Source organism: Marmota marmota, unplaced genomic scaffold (assembly GCF_001458135.2).
Source record: "Marmota marmota marmota unplaced genomic scaffold, marMar, whole genome shotgun sequence".
Taxonomy (NCBI): Eukaryota; Metazoa; Chordata; class Mammalia; order Rodentia; family Sciuridae; genus Marmota; species Marmota marmota.
In genome coordinates, this window is record NW_025999926.1 from 4,343,321 (window position 1) to 4,360,254 (window position 16,934).

Below are 16,934 nucleotides of genomic sequence, written 5' to 3' on the forward strand. Positions count from 1 at the left end.
CTGAGCTTCAAATCACTGGTACACCGCTCCCCCCCCCCCGCCAAAAAAAAAAAAATAAAATCCAGGAGCAGAAATTCCTGATGCTCAAGCATGAACCTATGTAGTGCTCAGACACTCAGAGAAGCTGGACTAAAGCAGGCGCTGTTCCCAGACCAGCCTTTGAGAGCCGTCAGGGTGACTGCAGCAGCCTCCACCCCCAGGTCAGCACGCTCAGGAGAGAAGAGTGCTGAGCTCCAGCACAGACCCGGGAATGCCCACGTCGGCCTGGCCCAGCACCAGCCTGTGCTCCGCGGATGGGTGTGGAATCTTCTGGCCAGACTTAATTCTCTGGCCTGCCCAGAAGCTGGGGTACTGGGGTCAGCCTTATCAGACAGTCCAAACAAAAATGAAGAAAGTTGGGGGGGTGTGTGTCAGGTAGGCAGAAGCCCCACAGGTACCATCTACATTTTTAAAAATAGTATTTTTATTTCTAAAACATTTAAAAATGTTGAGCCTCGTGTATTGGCACACGCCTACAATTCCAGTGACTCGGGAGACTAAGGCAGGAGGACCACGAGTTTGAGGCCAGCCTCAGCAACTTAGTGAGACCCTGTCTCAAAACATAAGGGCTAGGGACATTGTTGAGAGCCACAGCCCAAGGGGCTCCAGCAAACTTCCAGCTGATTGGCTCACAGTGGCCCCAGCAAAATGCCGCAGTCTGGCTGGGCACAATTCACGAGCCTCGAACACACACCTTGGCACCACACGATCTCTCCAGGAATTCCCTCAGAGCCCAACTGCCACCACCGGCTTCCGGTGAGCCTCTCAACGCACCACTCCTTCCGCTCTTGAGTTCCATTGGTTGGGTTGTGTGGGCGGAGCCAAAAGAGTCCCCCAATGAGCAGCTCCGTGGTCTGAAAGGGTGGGGAAACAGCCCAATGAGCATCACCGCAGAGGAGCCAATCAGCTGGAAGTTTGCAGGGGCCCCTTGGCTGTGGCTCTAAACAGCACATGGCTCAGTGGTAAGCATCCCTAGGTTCAATCCCTAGTACTGGGGCGGGGAGGGAATAAATAAGTAGTTTGGTTTTTAAGGCTCCTTTCTCCTTGTGGGTAATGGGAAAGGTGTGTGCTGAGGCCTCCTTCAGGTGGAAGCACTTAGAGATTCTGGTTCATGTTTTTGGTACCGGGTGGAACCCAGGGGTGTCTAACCCCGACCCACACCCCAGCCCTTTTCATACCTTATATTTAGAGATGTGGTCTCACAGAGTTGCTTAGGGCCTCACTAGGTTGCTGAGGCTGGCTTTGGACTCTCGCTCCTCCTGTCTCAGCCTCCCCAGCTGCTGGGGTTACTCCTACCATGGTTATTTTGAGCCTCAAACCCTCAGATAATGGAGAGGTGGTTCCTGTGGCAGCATTTCATGCGGTCATATGGAATCCTTAAGAATAAGAGATTTGCAATTGATGAATTAGGTTAATAATGATAGTTCTTGCAGTGGTGTACCAAAGATGTAAAAAGCACATTTTAGGACTCACCGAGTTTAACTTATCTTTACGTCTCTATAACAATAACTCACCTGAGACTCTGTAGAGTGTATTGGAGTCATGCACTTCCTTTCTGTGCCTGTTCCTGTAAAATCGAACATTTACAATAAAACATGTTTTCTCTATCTAGGTAAGCCAAACGCTGGAACACCAGCTGGTGTCCTCCCTGGATGTCACCCTAGTGAGAAGGGAGGTGGGAGGAGAGAGAGCCCACAAGTGAACTGTGCTGCTCTTCCCTTTGCAGAGAGCAGAAAATGGAGATTTAAACTGGATAATACCAGACCGCTTCGTTGCCTTCTGTGGACCTCACGCAAGATCCAGACTTGAAAGTGGTATGCCGTCCTGTGGGGCCAGTGGATATAAATGTCCTTTCTGTGTTTTCCTTTGAAGAAGACCAGAGAGTTAAACTCAGCTTGACTGAGTTTTTATTATCTAAACACACTTGGTTATTTGAATTCATCATTCCACCTGGATTTTAACTCGTTTTATTCTGTTTTTTTACAGTTAGAATCCAATTGGTATTCACTCCCCAGTCTAGATACTGTTCCCAGTGTGCGTGTGTGAATGTTACAGGTGAAACTACTTTTCATGGTTTTCTTCCTGCCTTTCACAAGATCTGGTGAATTTCTTTATGTAGGTTACCATCAACATTCTCCTGAGACTTACATTCCATATTTTAAGACTCACAATGTCACTACCATTATCCGTCTGAATAAAAGGATGTATGACGCCAAGCGCTTCACGGATGCTGGGTTTGATCACCACGATCTTTTCTTTGCGGACGGCAGCACCCCAACCGATGCCATTGTCAAAGAGTTTCTGGATATTTGTGAGAATGCCGAGGGTGCCATTGCCGTGCACTGTAAAGGTAGGTTCCTGGGGGTGGTTGAGGGTGGCGTGCACGTGAATGCTCGGTTCCATGCCAGGACACATGGAGCGGCCTATATGTTTTAAAGCAAGGCTTTCAAAACCCTGGATCCATGTGAAAAGTCTAGTAAAGTATTTTTATAAGTGAGTTTACAATGAAAGGCATTCATCTATTTGTCAGATACCCATTGTGTGCCTGTGGTATGGCCAGTTCTGGGAACGCCAGTGAGTACGGCAGATTCTCAGGAGAGGTGGTCTTCATGGAGACTACGCAGGCCTCTGTGTTTTCCGCACTTACAACAGTGCCTGGTACATAATGTTTTCCAAATGAATGGCTGTGGGATAATGAATCATATAAATATGCTAGGATGTACTGAAGTCTTCTCATATTAGTTATTAATAAGACAAGGGATATATTATTGTTAAGAAAAATCCAACATTAGGGAAAAACCCAGCAAACTCTGAACTCCAGAGTTAACCACTGTATTTGTAGTTACAACTATAGCCATAATGTGATAATATCCAGATGTTCAATTTCCGGTGAAGAATTCTCATGCATTCAAAGAAAGCAGAAAAGGGTAATCAATTCAAAAGGAAAAATGAGTGAACCGAAACTGACCCCGAGAAAGACAAGCCGTGGGCCTGCTAGACAAGATATTTTAAAACCACTTTTTTAGATGATGCCAAAGAGTAAAAAGAGAACGTGGAACATGTCAATAAAATGATGCATGAACAAAATGGACATATCAACTTAAAAAAATATGGAAAGCAGGAGGAAACCAGGAAGAAATTCTGGAAATGAAATGTATGAAAATGTTATTGGAGGGATTCCAGAGCAGATTTGGGGAAGCAGGTAAAGAGTTAGTGATTATAAAAACAGAAGCATGATGGACGGGCTCAGGAGGTCAAGGGTAGTGTGTTTTCTGTCATGCGGAAGCTAAAGAGGAAAAGGGAAAGAACGGTGGGGGGTATCTCACCAGAATCCAAGGTGATTGATAGAGGAAAGGGACCGAGGGGAGGGAAGGGACTGCCGAGGAGTGATTTGTTGTGTCTGTGTTGTGTGCGTGTGTGAACGTGGAGCAGCAAGTCCCAGCAGCACATACAGCTGTGACACAGGAATTAAAAAATGTGGGAAGAAAATAGAACTGTAAAGAGAGAATCAGTTCCGAGGAAGAGAAAGGAAACAGGGAAGAGCCCTGAGCAGAATCTGCGGACCTTGGGACACAGTCCGGCTGCCCCACTGTATGAATATGGACATCCAAGGAGCTCAGCCACTCCGAGAGGACAGACTCAGCTGCTCACGTGAAGACACACTGTAATCAATTTGCCTAAAGCTGGAGACAAAGTATCTTGAAAGCAGCCAGAGAGTCAGCAGGTTATTCACCATCTCAACAGAACTGTGGAAGCCAGAGGCAGGGGGTTGATAGATCCAGTCAGCCCAGGACCCCAGAGCTTCCCTGTAGTCTGCAAAAGTCCCTAAAAAATGAGGGAGACACTGAGACATCCCCAGGTAATCAAGTGCTGGGGGGAGTCGTTACTGCTAGACTTGTACTATGAGAAGTGCCCAAGAGCATCCTTCAGAAAGCAGAAATGAAAGGACACTAGGCAGTAACCTGAAGGCACGGGAAAAATAAATGTCTTTGGTTAAGGTAAATAACGAACAGTTATAAAGCCTAGTCTCACTGCAACGTATGATAACTTGTAAAATTGCTTTTACTGCATCTGTTTTTTTTGGGGGGGGGGGTTGTACCTGGGATTGAACCCAGAAGTGCTCTACCTTATCCCCAGCCCTTTTTATTTTTTATGTTGATACAGGGTTTTGCTAGGTTGCACAGGCTGACTTGCAATCCTCCTGCCTTAGCCTCTTGAGTCACTGGGATTACAGGTGTGCGCCACCGTGCCCAGCTTATTACTATAATTATTGTAATATAAACATTAGAGTTTGCAAAATAAGCAGTGGAAAAACAAAATAAAATGCAACCAAACTCAGGAGTGGTTCTTTAAAACTTAGCTACGTTGCTAAGCTGCTTGATGGACAGAGATCACGAACGTCAGGAATGGAAGTGGAGACACTACTGCGGTCTCTACAGGAATAACAGGACAATAAGAGAGTCCCCTGAACAATTCTAGGACAAGCTGGGTAATCTAAATGAAATGGACCCATTCCTAGAAACAGAACCTACCAACCTTGAATCATAATGAGAAAGAAAATCTGAACACCGCCACTAGATCATGAGATGGAGTCAGCGAGCCAATTGGCCCACAGGGCAGCGCTTGCTAAGTCTTCGTGTGAGGCCAGAGTCGCCCTAAGACCAGAGCAGACAGAGCCGACGTGAGGAAAGTTGACTGGACCAGTAGCCCTTGCAAACATTGATGGAGAAATTCAGAATGAAGTGCCAGCAAACTGAGTCAGCAGTGTACTGAGGGGATCATCCACCATGAAGTGGTGTTTATCCCAGGGTTACAAAGGTAGGCCAGCGTACAAAGACCAGCGCAGTACTCCACGTTAACACAAGGAAGGACAGGCCCACATGAATGTCCATCAGTGCAGAAACGACATCTTGGGCTGGGCATGGGTGGTGCATGCCTGTCATCCCAGCAGCTTACGAGGCTGAGGGAGGAGGATCATGAGTTCAAGCTTCAGCAACTTAGCAAGGCCCTAAGCAATTTAGTGAGAACTTGTTTCTAAATAAAATAGAAAAAGAGCCGGGGTGTGGCTCAGTAGGTAAGTGCTCCTCAGTCCAATCCCTGGTATCAAAAAGAAAAAAAAAAAAATTCTAAGGAAATATTGGTGTCTGAATTACCTGTCAGACTCAAGCAATTGTCTTAAAAATGGTCAATAGGGGCTGGGGATGTGGCTCAAGCGGTAGCGTGCTCGCCTGGCATGCGTGCGGCCCGGGTTCGATTCTCAGCACCACATACAAACAAAGATGTTGTGTCCACCGAAAACTAAAATAAATAAATATTTTTTAAAAAATGGTCAATAAATTCAAGGAGAATATAGATAATTAAATGAAATCAGGAAAATGATACATGGAAAAAAAGATTGGTAAATTTTATGGTAAGTGTTTTAGCTGTACCTTAAAAAGCCACTCAAGCAGACACAATCCAACACTGGTCATTTCATTTTTAAATTATACTGTGCAGTCGAGCTTATTCTCAGCCAGGGCACTTTTGCTTCCCCCAGGGAACATTTGGCAATGGTACAGAGACATCTGTTTCTTAGTGTTCACAAGTTGGCAAGAGGTGCTTGTTCTATCTCGTGGGTAGACATCAGGGAGTTGCTAGACTTCCCACAAGGCACAGGATTAGCCACCCCACAGGGCCATTCCTGACACGGTGGAGGGCCCTGGCTGAGGTCTAGTTAGAACCCCAAGAAGATTTGACGCAGGAGCGCTGGATGAAGACCCTATGAGGCGGGAAGCAGAGATGCATTAAGAAGCATGTCTGTCTTGTGGGCTGCCGGGACAGAGCGCCACACCCTGGGTGTCTTAAGTAACAGACCTTATTTTCCCCCGCAGTGTTGGAGGCGGGTGACCCCAGGCAGCCTGAGGTGGTGGTGCTCGAGGATTGGGCTCTGGCAGTTTCTGTCCTTGACTTGCCGAGTACTGTCTTCCCTGAGCTTTCTCAGGGCTTCTTGGGTCTCTTCCTTTTCTTGCAAGGAAAGGCCCCTCCCTTCCAACCTCGCTCAACCTTATTTCTCTCCAAATATAATCACTTGAGCAGTTAAGGCCACGTACACTGAGGTAGTGGTGAGTTCAGGTCTGTGATTCTGCTTTCTGGCCCCTCAAAATCCATGTCTTTGTGGCCTTCACTCACTGAGTCACAGCAGCCCGATGTCTTCGTCCATTTGAACACCCACTCCAAGTCCACAATGTCATCTGGGGCTGGGAGGGAGCTTGGTCGTAGAGCGACTGCTTAGCCCATCATCTAAATTAGGTTCAAGAGACCCTGGAGATGAGATCCTCCCTGTGGCAGGTCTCCTCTCCAGCTGTGAGCCTGTGAAATCAGGCAAGCCGTGTGCTTCCACGACACAGTGGCCGAGGAAGTGTAGGGTGGACATTCCTCTTGCAGAAGGGAGAGGTCAGGAGAGGCCCCCAAGCAAGTCCAAAACTAGCAAAGCAAACACCATTGGATTTTTTTTTTTTTTTAAAGAAAGAGTGAGAGAAAGAGAGAGAATTTTTTTAATATTTATTTATTTTTTTAGTTCTCGGCGGACACAGTATCTTTGTTTGTATGTGGTGCTGAGGATCGAACCCGGGCCGCACGCATGCCAGGCGAGCGCGCTACCGCTTGAGCCACCTCCCCAGCCCCTGGATTTTTTTTTTTTATTAATATTTTTTAGATGTTGATGAACCTTTTTTTCATTCATTTATTTACATGTGGTGCTGAGAATCAAACCCAGTGCCTCACACATGCTAGGCAAGTGCTCTACCACTCAGCCCCAGGCCCAGCCCCAGCCCCACCATGCTCTCTCTAGAACTTATTAGGGTGGTTTTTGTCTTTTTTTCCTCTCCCCTCAATATGGCTAGCCTGAGAATTTCTGAACCTTTAGTTTCTAGTTCCTTGTTGCTTACCAAGTCCTCTTCACCCATCTTTTTGCACTTAACTAGCCATCAAGGAGAAGCCAGGCTGTACCTTCTCACTTCTTTCACAGATTTCTACTAAATCTCCAGGGTTCTCATTCAACAAACACTTCCTTCCGCAAAACACGGGGTTGTGTGCTGATGATTTGCCACTTAATTACGACTTCCCTCCAGTTTCCAGTAGTGCATCCGGCATTCCACCTGAGGTAATCCGGCATCACCCTCAGCATCCGTATTCCTAGCAACAGTCCTTTCAGGGCCACCTGGGCTGCTTTTGTTTCCCCCTCCTCTTAGCAGTATTGGCAGATGAGCTAAAGGCCTTGCCCGTACTAGGGAAGCATCTTCCGCACAGCCATACCCCAGTCCACAGCTTTTTCTAACATGCCTCAGAACTCTAAAGGCCCCTGTAATTCTGACCTTAAAGCCACTTCTGCATGCTAGTGTATTTGTTACAGCAGCATACCTTTTCTGATCCACATAAGTATTAGGATCTTCTAGAGAACAGAAGCAATAGGGGTGTGTGTATGTGTGTGAGAAGGAATTGGCTCACGTGAACATGGAGTCTGGTGAATCCCAAATCTGCAGTGTGGACTGGCAGCCACTGTGATCGGGCCCTTGGGTGAAGTGCAGATGCAGCTGGCAGGAGACTTCTCTGGGATGCGGGTCTTTTTGTTCCGTTCATTCCTCCAGCTGATTGGATGAAGCCCACCCACATTACGCAGCGAAGTGTGCTCCCTGAAAATTCTGCATTTAGATGTTAAATTCACCCAAGCACTCCTTCCCAGCAGACACGGCACACGACATTAGCCATCTCAGGGTGTAATGTCAATCGTCTGGACACGAGGAAAGGAGGGCAGCTGTAGTGGGGCTGGGGCTGGGGCTGGGGCTGGGGAGAGTGCTTGCAGGTCCTAATTGGATGCGATTGTAAGGGCAAGACTCGGGCAAGATTCAGGGCTCTGCTTGAGAATCCAGCGAATCTCAGTCTCAGCTACACCTCAAGTTATGGGGGGGATTTTAGAAACTCGGTGTCCAGCACCAGTCTTTAAAGCCTCCCGAGGTTCCAGTGTATAACCAGCCCTGAGACCCAGTGTTGAGATAAGCAGGATCATGGGAAGTCTTAAAATTTTATTTTTCACCTGCCCAGAAAATTTTAGAGTTTGCAAGACGAGGTTTCATCCACTGGTTTGTTTTCCTAGCCGGCCTCGGTCGCACAGGCACTCTGATAGCCTGCTACATCATGAAGCACTACAGGATGACAGCCGCCGAGACCATCGCGTGGGTCCGCATCTGTAGACCCGGCTCTGTGATCGGGCCCCAGCAGCAGTTCTTGGTCATGTAAGTAGATGGGAAGCTCTTGTCATTGCTCGGGGACACACACGTCTGGAGACTGGGGAGTTAGTTTCTAGTAGGGGCAGTCTGGTCGGAAAGTGTCGCTCATGGATCGTTCTGGAAAGCTGTGTTTTATTGTTGCTTGCATGCTCTAGGAAACAAGCCAGCCTCTGGATAGAAGGGGACTACTTTCGGCAAAAGTTAAGGGGGCAGAAGAATGGAGCACATCGGACAGCGGCTGCCTTCTCCAGACTCCTCTCGGGTGTTGATGACATTTCAATAAATGGTGTGGAGAATCAGGACAAGCAGGAACCTGAACCGGTAATTGAGCGGTGCCCAGCACTGTCCCCAGCACCATCCTCAGCGTGCTATTGTCGGTGCTTTATGTGCTGTTGAGCACCTTGTAGGGTGATGGAGAAAACTAGTCAGAAATAAGAAAGCACATATTATTATTACATATTCTCAATCGAGGGGCCATGGTCACATAGTTCTTTATACGTATAACCCTCCCTAGGAACATGGTCCACACAAGAGCTAAAACAAATTTGTGTGTCGTCCCCAGAATTAAAAATTGGTTTTAGCTCTCTAGATGATCTGGTTGTTCCCTGCCCTGGCCCACCCGCTCCCTCCTCTCCCGCCTGCTGATTCGGGAACTGGGAGAGGACTCATAGAGAACGGCGTCTCTGGGCCGCGGTACCACCTGTCGTAAGTGGCATGGTGACATTCTATAAAGAATGATTCCCAAACTGAAAACCCATGTGCCGCTCCACTGTCCGTAAGCTCTGTCACCAGAGGGCCATCGGGATTGGTGCCTGTGAACTTGATATGTGACTCGTTTGATTTTGGAAAGAGAAAAATGTTTTAAAGTTGAGCAGAAACTCGTGTGTGTGTGTGTGTGTGTGTGTGTGTGTGTGAGAGAGAGAGAGAGAGAGAGAGAGGCCGCTATGCTTTTCTGCTTTAATAAATGTGACCTGCATCGTTAGCTTGGTGTCTTTGTACTTACACAGTACAGCGATGACGAGGAAGTCAGTGGAGTGACACAAGGTGACAGACTCCGGGCCCTGAAAAGCAGAAGACAATCAAAAACTAACACTATCCCGCTCACGTGAGTCTGGTTTCCTTTGCTGTGGTTGGTCCTGCTTAGTGTGGGTGGGTCGTCGCGGCAGAGTCCCCTGCACTCCCTTCCAGCCGCGTGCCCCTGGCTGCCCTCTGTCGTGGGTGCCGATGGTGGTCAACATCTAGGGCTGCTCGCCTGGGAAGCCCTCAGCCGCCTGCCCGCCCACGTCTTTGTCATAACCCTGGGAGCTGTGCTTGGCCAGGCCAGCCTGTGCTTGGTGGACCATGGTGCTGCCCTCGGGGGTCGCCGCAGAGTTGTGATGACGACTCTTGATGTCCACTACCCACCACAGGTTCCCTGTTCTGCTCCAGTGGAACCGTAGAGTCATCACGTGGTGTGGGGACTGCAGTGAGCTGGTCTAGATGATACTTGGGTAGATTTCCTGTTGGGGAGTTATTTTCAGATTGCTGCAGATACAGCACATGAGACTAGGAGGTGCCACCGTGGAGGGTGTGTCCCCGGGTGTCTTCTCCGCACGTCGCTGGCTTGGAGTCAAGCTCACGGCCATCCTGGGCTGTTGGATGGTGTGGAGGGTCAGATTCCATGGCCATCGTGCGTTTCCTAGGTTTTCTCCGAGAGTGTCCCCCTGACTTGGGTCCCTTCCTCCTAGTGACCTCCCTTCACTGTGGGCCAACAGGTTTCTGGCTTTTGTCATGAGGAACGAGTCATTTATTTAGGAAACATCCTGTAACGTGGCGAAGAGCTGACAAATCATTGACGTGAGCCGGGACAGGCTTTCTTTTTAATTAAAAGTGGTTCTCAGTGGTGCCACCCCGTAGTTTCAGGTTCTGAGGTCACATTACACACCAGGCTCCCCAGGAAGGTCTTATACAACCCAAAGAGGAGAATCAGGTCTTCCATCCAAAGTGCCTTATGAGTGGTGCTGATGTCAGGCGTTGATTAACGACCCTCCCCGCAGAGTGGTCTCTTCAGTCAGGTAGGCCCCTGCACAGCCGTGCCTTTCATGGGGTGCATGTCATGTGAGTAGATACATGGAGTGCACTGTGTGATACACTTCAGAGTCAAGGCCTTTGTTTTGATTTTATTAATTTTACTTTCTTTATTTTTTTGGAACGGGGTTTTGCTGTGTGGTGAGGTGGGCCTTGAACTCCTGGACTCAAGCCGTCCTCCTACATGCCTCCACATGCCCAACTCATTAAACTTTTTTGCGGGGGGAGGGGTACCGGGGATTGAACTCAGGGGCACTCGACCACTGAGCCACGTCCCCAGCCTTTTTTCTATTTTATTTAGAGACAGGGTCTTACTGAGTTGCTTAGCGCCTTGCCATTGCTGAGACTGGCTTTGACTCATGATCCTCCTGCCTCAACCTCCCAAGCCGCTGGGATTCATAAACTTTTTTATCTGAGGCCTTAGTACTTGTTTTTATTTAGAAAATCATCGTCCTGGAATTAGACGTGATGGGGGAGGGTAGGGAGGAGGCCCGAGCAGCCTCTGAGACTCTTCAGTGCCCTTGAGTTCCTGGGGAGCTCCTCATAATGCGACTGTATTTAAGGGGGAGGGGCGGGCTGTATGTAGCTTTAGAGAATCTGCCCACCCAGCAGGCTCCCCTGTGGCAGATGCTGCTTCGGCTGCTGACTGTCCTGTGAATTGCAGGCTCTAGAAAACTGATGCTTTTGGCTGTGTCCAAAGTTTCTGTTTTGTTCTTTGAGAATCTGCATCATGCCAGGTGTGGTGGCACATGCCTGTAATCTCAGTGGCGAGCCTTGACTCTGGAGGCTGAGGCAATAGGATCACAGGCTCAGCAACATAGTGAGGCCCTAAGCAACTTGTGGCTCAGTGGTTAAGCACCCCTGGGTTTAATCCTTGGTAACAAAACAAAACAAAGAATTTGCACTAGCCCTTTATTTCTTAATAGGTCACTGTCCTCTATTCAGGGTTAGGATGGGAATTTAGATTCTTCTTCTTTTTCTTTTTTAACATGGTTTAATTTTTATTGATTAGTTTGATTGGATACCAGGGATTGAACTCAGGGGCAATGGACCACTGAGCCACATCCTCAGCCCTATTTTGTATTTTATTTAAAGTTAGGGTCTCCCTGAGTTGCTTAGGGCCTAGTTTTTGCTGAGGCTGGCTTTGAACTCATGATCCTCCTGTCTCGACCTCCCGAGCCGCTGGGATTACAAGTATACACCACTGCACCCGGCTTAGATTCTTCTTGGTAAAATTTCCATTAAGTAGGGCCCTGTAGGAGATGTCCTTTAGTTGCCCTCTCCACGACCTTCAGGGTATGTTTTCTAGAGTTCCAATCACTTGGTGCTCAGTTCTAGGAAAGTTGAGATTGTAAAATTTGTAAATGGTAGTTTTTTTTTTTTCCCCCTTCAGTACTGGAGATGGAACCCAGGGTGCGTTACCACTTAGCCACGTCCCCACCCCTTTTTATTCTTTAATTTTGAGACAGGGCCCGCTAAGTTGCAGAGGCTGGTTGTGGACTTGAGGTCCTCCTGCCTCAGCTTCCCGAGCTGCTGGGATTGCAGGCGTGGACCACTGTGCCCAGCTGTAACTGGTGTTCAGATTTTAACTACCCGGGGAACCTGCAGGTGACCCTGGATGTCATCCTTTTCACCCGACCTTCGGGGAACGGGATGGAAAGTCAGCTGGAATGTTTTGGCGAATGATCGTATGTTACCTGGACTCCCCACTTGCTGGCTGCGGATATCCAGAGTGAAGGTGGTAGGAAAATAGGTTCTATTCAAAGCCCACTTGAAGGAAGAAACTTCCTGCATCTCTGGAGGCTCTGAGAGCCAGGGAAGCTCTCACAGGAGAGGCTGCAGGGTCGGGCCAGGGCAGCAGAGCCACGTTAGCCACTGAGAGCGGGCCTGGATGGCGGTCCGCCTTCTCCCCTGCTCCGCACCCTCAGGATGTGTGGCTCGGCCGGCCTTCACTGGTGCAATGGTAAGAGCAAACCAACCTGAGCAGAGCTGGTGCTGCTGGGGGTCTGCCTTGTAACTGGGACCTGCAGACCAGACCAGACTCACTCCTCCCCTCCCAGCTTAGGAGTTCACAAATTTGTAGTCCACAAGCATTTTGCTTTTTCCTTTTAATCTCTTAATTAGTCTAAAGTCTAAAGTCCCTGGGGGCTTTTAAATGACACAGCGAATCACCTTCCTGGCCCTTTACTGCCTTTTGGTTTGCCCTCCTCCACTTCTCAGACCCTTTTGCATTTCTCATCAACATCTTTTGCTCTGTTTGTGACCCTTCCGGCCCTGGGAGAGGTTACCTTTCTTACCTTTTTTCCCTGCCGGGTCTTTGTTGGTATTTTAGAAATGCCCCACCCCACCCCAGTGTTGAGTTGAAGCCTGGGTAGAGAAATCTAAATTCAAACTCTGTCCACTGGTTTGGGCTTGACTCAACTGTTCCTGCCAATGAGTCCCTTTGCCTGGGTACTGGTCCTTAGTCATGTGGAAATACCTGCAGGAAGGAACGCTTGGTGAGAAATAGACGAGTCCTAGGGACTCCAGGAGAAAGCATGTCAAATACTATTCCTCTGATGTTTCCTTTAGAGTGGTCCATATCTGGGGAGCAGCGAGGTTACTAGAAATGGTAAACGGGCCCCTGCCTCAGAGCCTGTCTCAGACATGACTTTGGTGGAGATAGAAATCACGCCGCAGGACATTGATCTGCTGGCCAGTAGGTTCTCTGTGGTGATTGAGGGGGTTGGCTTTTAAAACTCAGCCAGGCTGCTTGGGTTTCAGGGTAACAGCTGCAGGTGCAGGTGGGGATGGGTGGGGTCTCCAGTGTTCCCAGGTGTTCTGTCTGTATGCTAATGTGGTCTTATGTCATCTTAACCCTTGATTATTAGATTCACTGTTTTGCAGGAAGCGCCAACAAGATGACGTAAGTATGACTTGGGACAAGTTAGGTTTTATTTTAGGTTCTCCATTTACTATGGTCCCCTTCCTTGGCACAGAGCTTTTAATGACCACGATGACAAGGTCAAGAGAAGAGGTGGCCAGTGAGGCCAGCCAGGCACTTCTGACTCACTCAGCCCAGTTCTCTGCACACAGCACATACTCCATAGAACCCTTTGTGTCTGGTCACATGTGTGTCCAGGGGACCCTTTGCAAGTGCTGTATTGGAGGGAGCTACTGCCCTTCCAGGTGTGAGGAGGTTCCCAGGACCTGTGGACGAGGAAGCAGCCAGCGCAAGCCAGCCTGGCCTGCATGGGGAGACAGCCAGAGCATACAGTGTGCTGTCTGCTGCCCTGGGTGGGGTGGGGTGTGGCTCAGAGCCCAGCCGCCCCTGTGCAGTTTGCCTGAACTCCCGAACGAGTGGGTGTCAGAGCTGTGTCCATCAGCAGCTGTGTCTCCTGTGAGCTGGTCAGGTAGTCTAGGCCCAGCTCCACCGCTGTGGTCCGCTTTATTGTGCCTTTAACTGTGAGCGGTCTAGGATCATGAAGTTACGTCAGTGTGAGTGGTTACTTAACTAGAGACTGAGTTTGACCTTTTGTTCTGTGAGAGGTAGAAAGTCTGGTGATCCATTTTCAAAACGCAGTATTCACCCTTCACTGGATCCAGTTGCAGTAGCCAGTCCCTTTTACCCACCCTGATTCTAAAATGAGTGTAGATTTGCCCGAGTCCTCCGGTCAGGGCCGAGGGCAGCTCTGCATCAGGTGGACAACGGGCAGGGCGCCTGCCCTGAGCTCACCATCCGGTTGGGGAGCATGCCCTGCCCGCAGAGCCGGGTTCCCCGCAGCCCCTCGTTTTCTCCAACAGTTTCCAGGTGTCGTACCTGTTTTGCTGAAGATGGTGTCTCTTCCTCCATGCAGAAGGTTAAAATCCGTTTGGCCCTTTTCATCCCATTTGCTGCTCCTGCCCGGTCAGGGTGTCTGCGGTTCCCACGAGGCTCGATGGATTAATTTGTTTATTTACTACGTGACGACTGTGGCATCCCCAAGTGAACACCTGTCTTTCCCTTCGCCCCTTTCCAGATGCCCCCTAGCTGTGCTGACCTCGGCACTGTGTGGTGTGGCCGTCTGGTGGATTGTGTGTGACTACATTCTTCCCGTCCTCCTCTTCTGTCTCGAGGGTCTCAGAGCCCAGTAGCCAGCGGGACCCTTTGACAGGTGGCTGCTGTAAGTCCCGCTCCTTCTCTCTGGCTCTCTGCTGGCCTGCGGCGTGGTTCTGCCATGCATGCTGTCCTCCCTGCCGGCTCTGCTGCTTGGCGGGTCTGCCCCATTCACAGGTTCTTCCACAGGTTCTTTCCAGTGCCGGGGCTGCTGGCAAGGAGGGAGGGCTTCGCTGCTCCTTTCACGCAGGATCTAAAAAATAACACGCCCTGTTTCTAAGTTGCACTTAACTCTCACCTGATATTCTGAAATGGCCACTGGTTAACGCAGGCATTTTCATCTGTTCCTACTTCCTGTCAGGAGCGTCTCGCTGAGGATAACGGGGGTTCCAGTCGGTCGCCTCTGCTGCCCCTCTCTCGTTCTCTGTACCTAGAGCATGTCCTCACTAACGTGGCAAAAAAGAATTCTCTCCCTCTGGTCTGCTTCCAGCAGCAGAGTGCTTTTGTGGGCTTGTGGACCCTGTGACCTGGCCCCTGCCATCACACAGTGGCTCTCCAGAGTCTTCCATCTCCTTCCTTCTCCTCTGTAGGGAGCGCAGTGGGCAGAGCTGTTGACCTTGACTTAAAGGACATAGAAGGCAAGGGGCTGGGTGCTTGTGTCTGCATCCCCTCCGGCGTCTCTAGGCTCCGTTCTTCTCCTTTCTCAAAAATAACCAGAATGTCTTCATTCTCCTGAGACCTTTCATCCTTGAAATGAGTGGAGACACTTGCTCTCTGCAGGAGTGTGTTGGTGGGACGCCACAGTGAAGACCCCCCCACTGAATCAAGTCCTGTGACTCTGAGGCTGGTCACCCTACATTCTTTATTTTCTAAAATTTTTTTGTTCCCTCATATTTCAGAAATGTCTTTCTGGTCCCAACTTGGAGTTGGAAATTACAAAGAGTTCCTTCTAGGATCTCTTCCAAAGTCAAATTCCATGGCCGCCAACTCGGGTGCTTTGTGGTTTCAGTGAGTGTTTTCACATGGACAGAAAGATTTAAAAATGAAGCAGATTATGCTCTTTGCATCATGAGAAGGAAACCCCTCTGCGTGTCCTTTCTTAGGCACTTTCTTGAGTGTCCTTAGCTCCTGGCGTCTCTTCTCCCTGGCGGTTTCTGACATCCCTGGTCTTTTAGGTGCTTCTCTTCACCTTCTTTCAGTGAGCTCTGAGTTCCACGTATTCAGGAGCCTGGGCGCTTCCTTGACTTACTGACTTCAGACTGTCCAGGTGGCCACGGTGTTCCAATGGGGGAGTTGGTGCTTGGGCACTTCACTCCCAGGGTCCATTGCTGTTGGCTTTTCCCAGCTGGCTCTGAGACCCCTGACCCCGTGGTCGTCGTTGACGTCTGCCCGTTGCGCCCCACACCCAAGCTCAGTGTCCAGGTTGGCCTTTTAACTGGGAGTGCACAGAAGCCAGGAGCTGTCCATAGTGCCAGTGACTGAGCAGGTCTCACCCACGTGGTCACTGCCTCCCCCTTGCTTGTTTCAGAGGGTCTTTGCTCTGGAAGGCGACCACTCCAGGCCCATTCTGGTCATCATCTGTGGGCAGGTGAAGGAGCCTGGCCTGGGGTTGGCCAAGCTGAGAAGCACTGTCCGGAGCAGCATGTCCCGTTCCTGTGGCAGCCTCGGGTCCTGGGAAAGGTGTCCTCGTTCCAGACCCCACCTCAGGGCTGCCCAGGGACAGGTGCGTGGCGCCCTCAATGGCCTTCCCTGGCCGTGGAGGTCCAGGCCCTCGCTGGCCTGACAGGCAAGACGCGCGGCTTTTCGGCATTTTGCTTTGCTCTGTGCCTTGTGGTGCGGGTGTCCCTGTGTCCACATCTGAGGGTCCAGCGGGCCCAGAAATGCTGCCAAGTGAAGAGTGGACGTGGCCTGAGGCAGAGGGGAGTGAGGCTGAGGAACTCCTCAGGGAGGATGGGAAGGTGGAAGATCTGTGCTGAATGTTGCTCCAAAGCCTTCGGCTGGCCTGGGTGTCACCTCTGGGCCACCTCTGGAAGACTTCAGCGCGCGGTGGGGGCTTTCCCTCTGGGTGCCTGCCTGCAGGTGCGCTGAGCACGCGGTACGAGCACAGATGGTGGGTCTCCCTGGTGCAGCGACTGCACCCTGAGTGTCTGCCCTGCTCTTCTTAGTTTCAGAATTCCACAGAAATCATTATCTACTAGTATTTCACATCAATTTATGCACATTTTACAGGGAAATAAGTACTTTTTAAAGGCATTTTCTAATCCTAAGAAATATTCCCAGCGAAGCCCGAGCTTTGTTTTCAGTAGTATTTTAACATTTCAGTGAAGATGAAGGAGTCAGCTCAGGTTTCCTCAGCAGGCAATGTACAGTATGCAGTATGGAAATTGTCTAGGCCTTTGATTATCAGTATCCCTGAGATTTGGGAACAATGGGGTGTGGTATTTCAGAGAAGCCAGCAGGACCCCCATTTTCTTCACCTAACAAGTGGC

At 49.7% G+C, this 16,934-nt stretch overlaps 1 protein-coding gene across 17 annotated transcripts in view; it reads left to right on the plus strand.

Moving 5' to 3' along the window:
* The window catches only part of Cdc14b (cell division cycle 14B), a 140,480-nt gene that overhangs the window by 106,514 nt on the left and 17,032 nt on the right, over positions 1–16,934 (plus strand). For 14 of the 17 annotated variants that reach the window (XM_048800317.1, XM_048800318.1, XM_048800321.1 and 11 more), the window contains 5 exons: positions 1,766–1,853; positions 2,159–2,389; positions 8,171–8,309; positions 8,459–8,624; positions 9,311–9,408. In XM_048800317.1, coding sequence (XP_048656274.1) covers positions 1,766–1,853; positions 2,159–2,389; positions 8,171–8,309; positions 8,459–8,624; positions 9,311–9,408 — 722 coding nt within the window. Of the gene's footprint in view, positions 1–1,765; positions 1,854–2,158; positions 2,390–8,170; positions 8,310–8,458; positions 8,625–9,310; positions 9,409–14,368; positions 14,513–16,934 lie in introns of all 17 variants that reach the window. The other 3 variants (XM_048800322.1, XM_015503964.2, XM_048800323.1) reach the window with 2 other exon arrangements.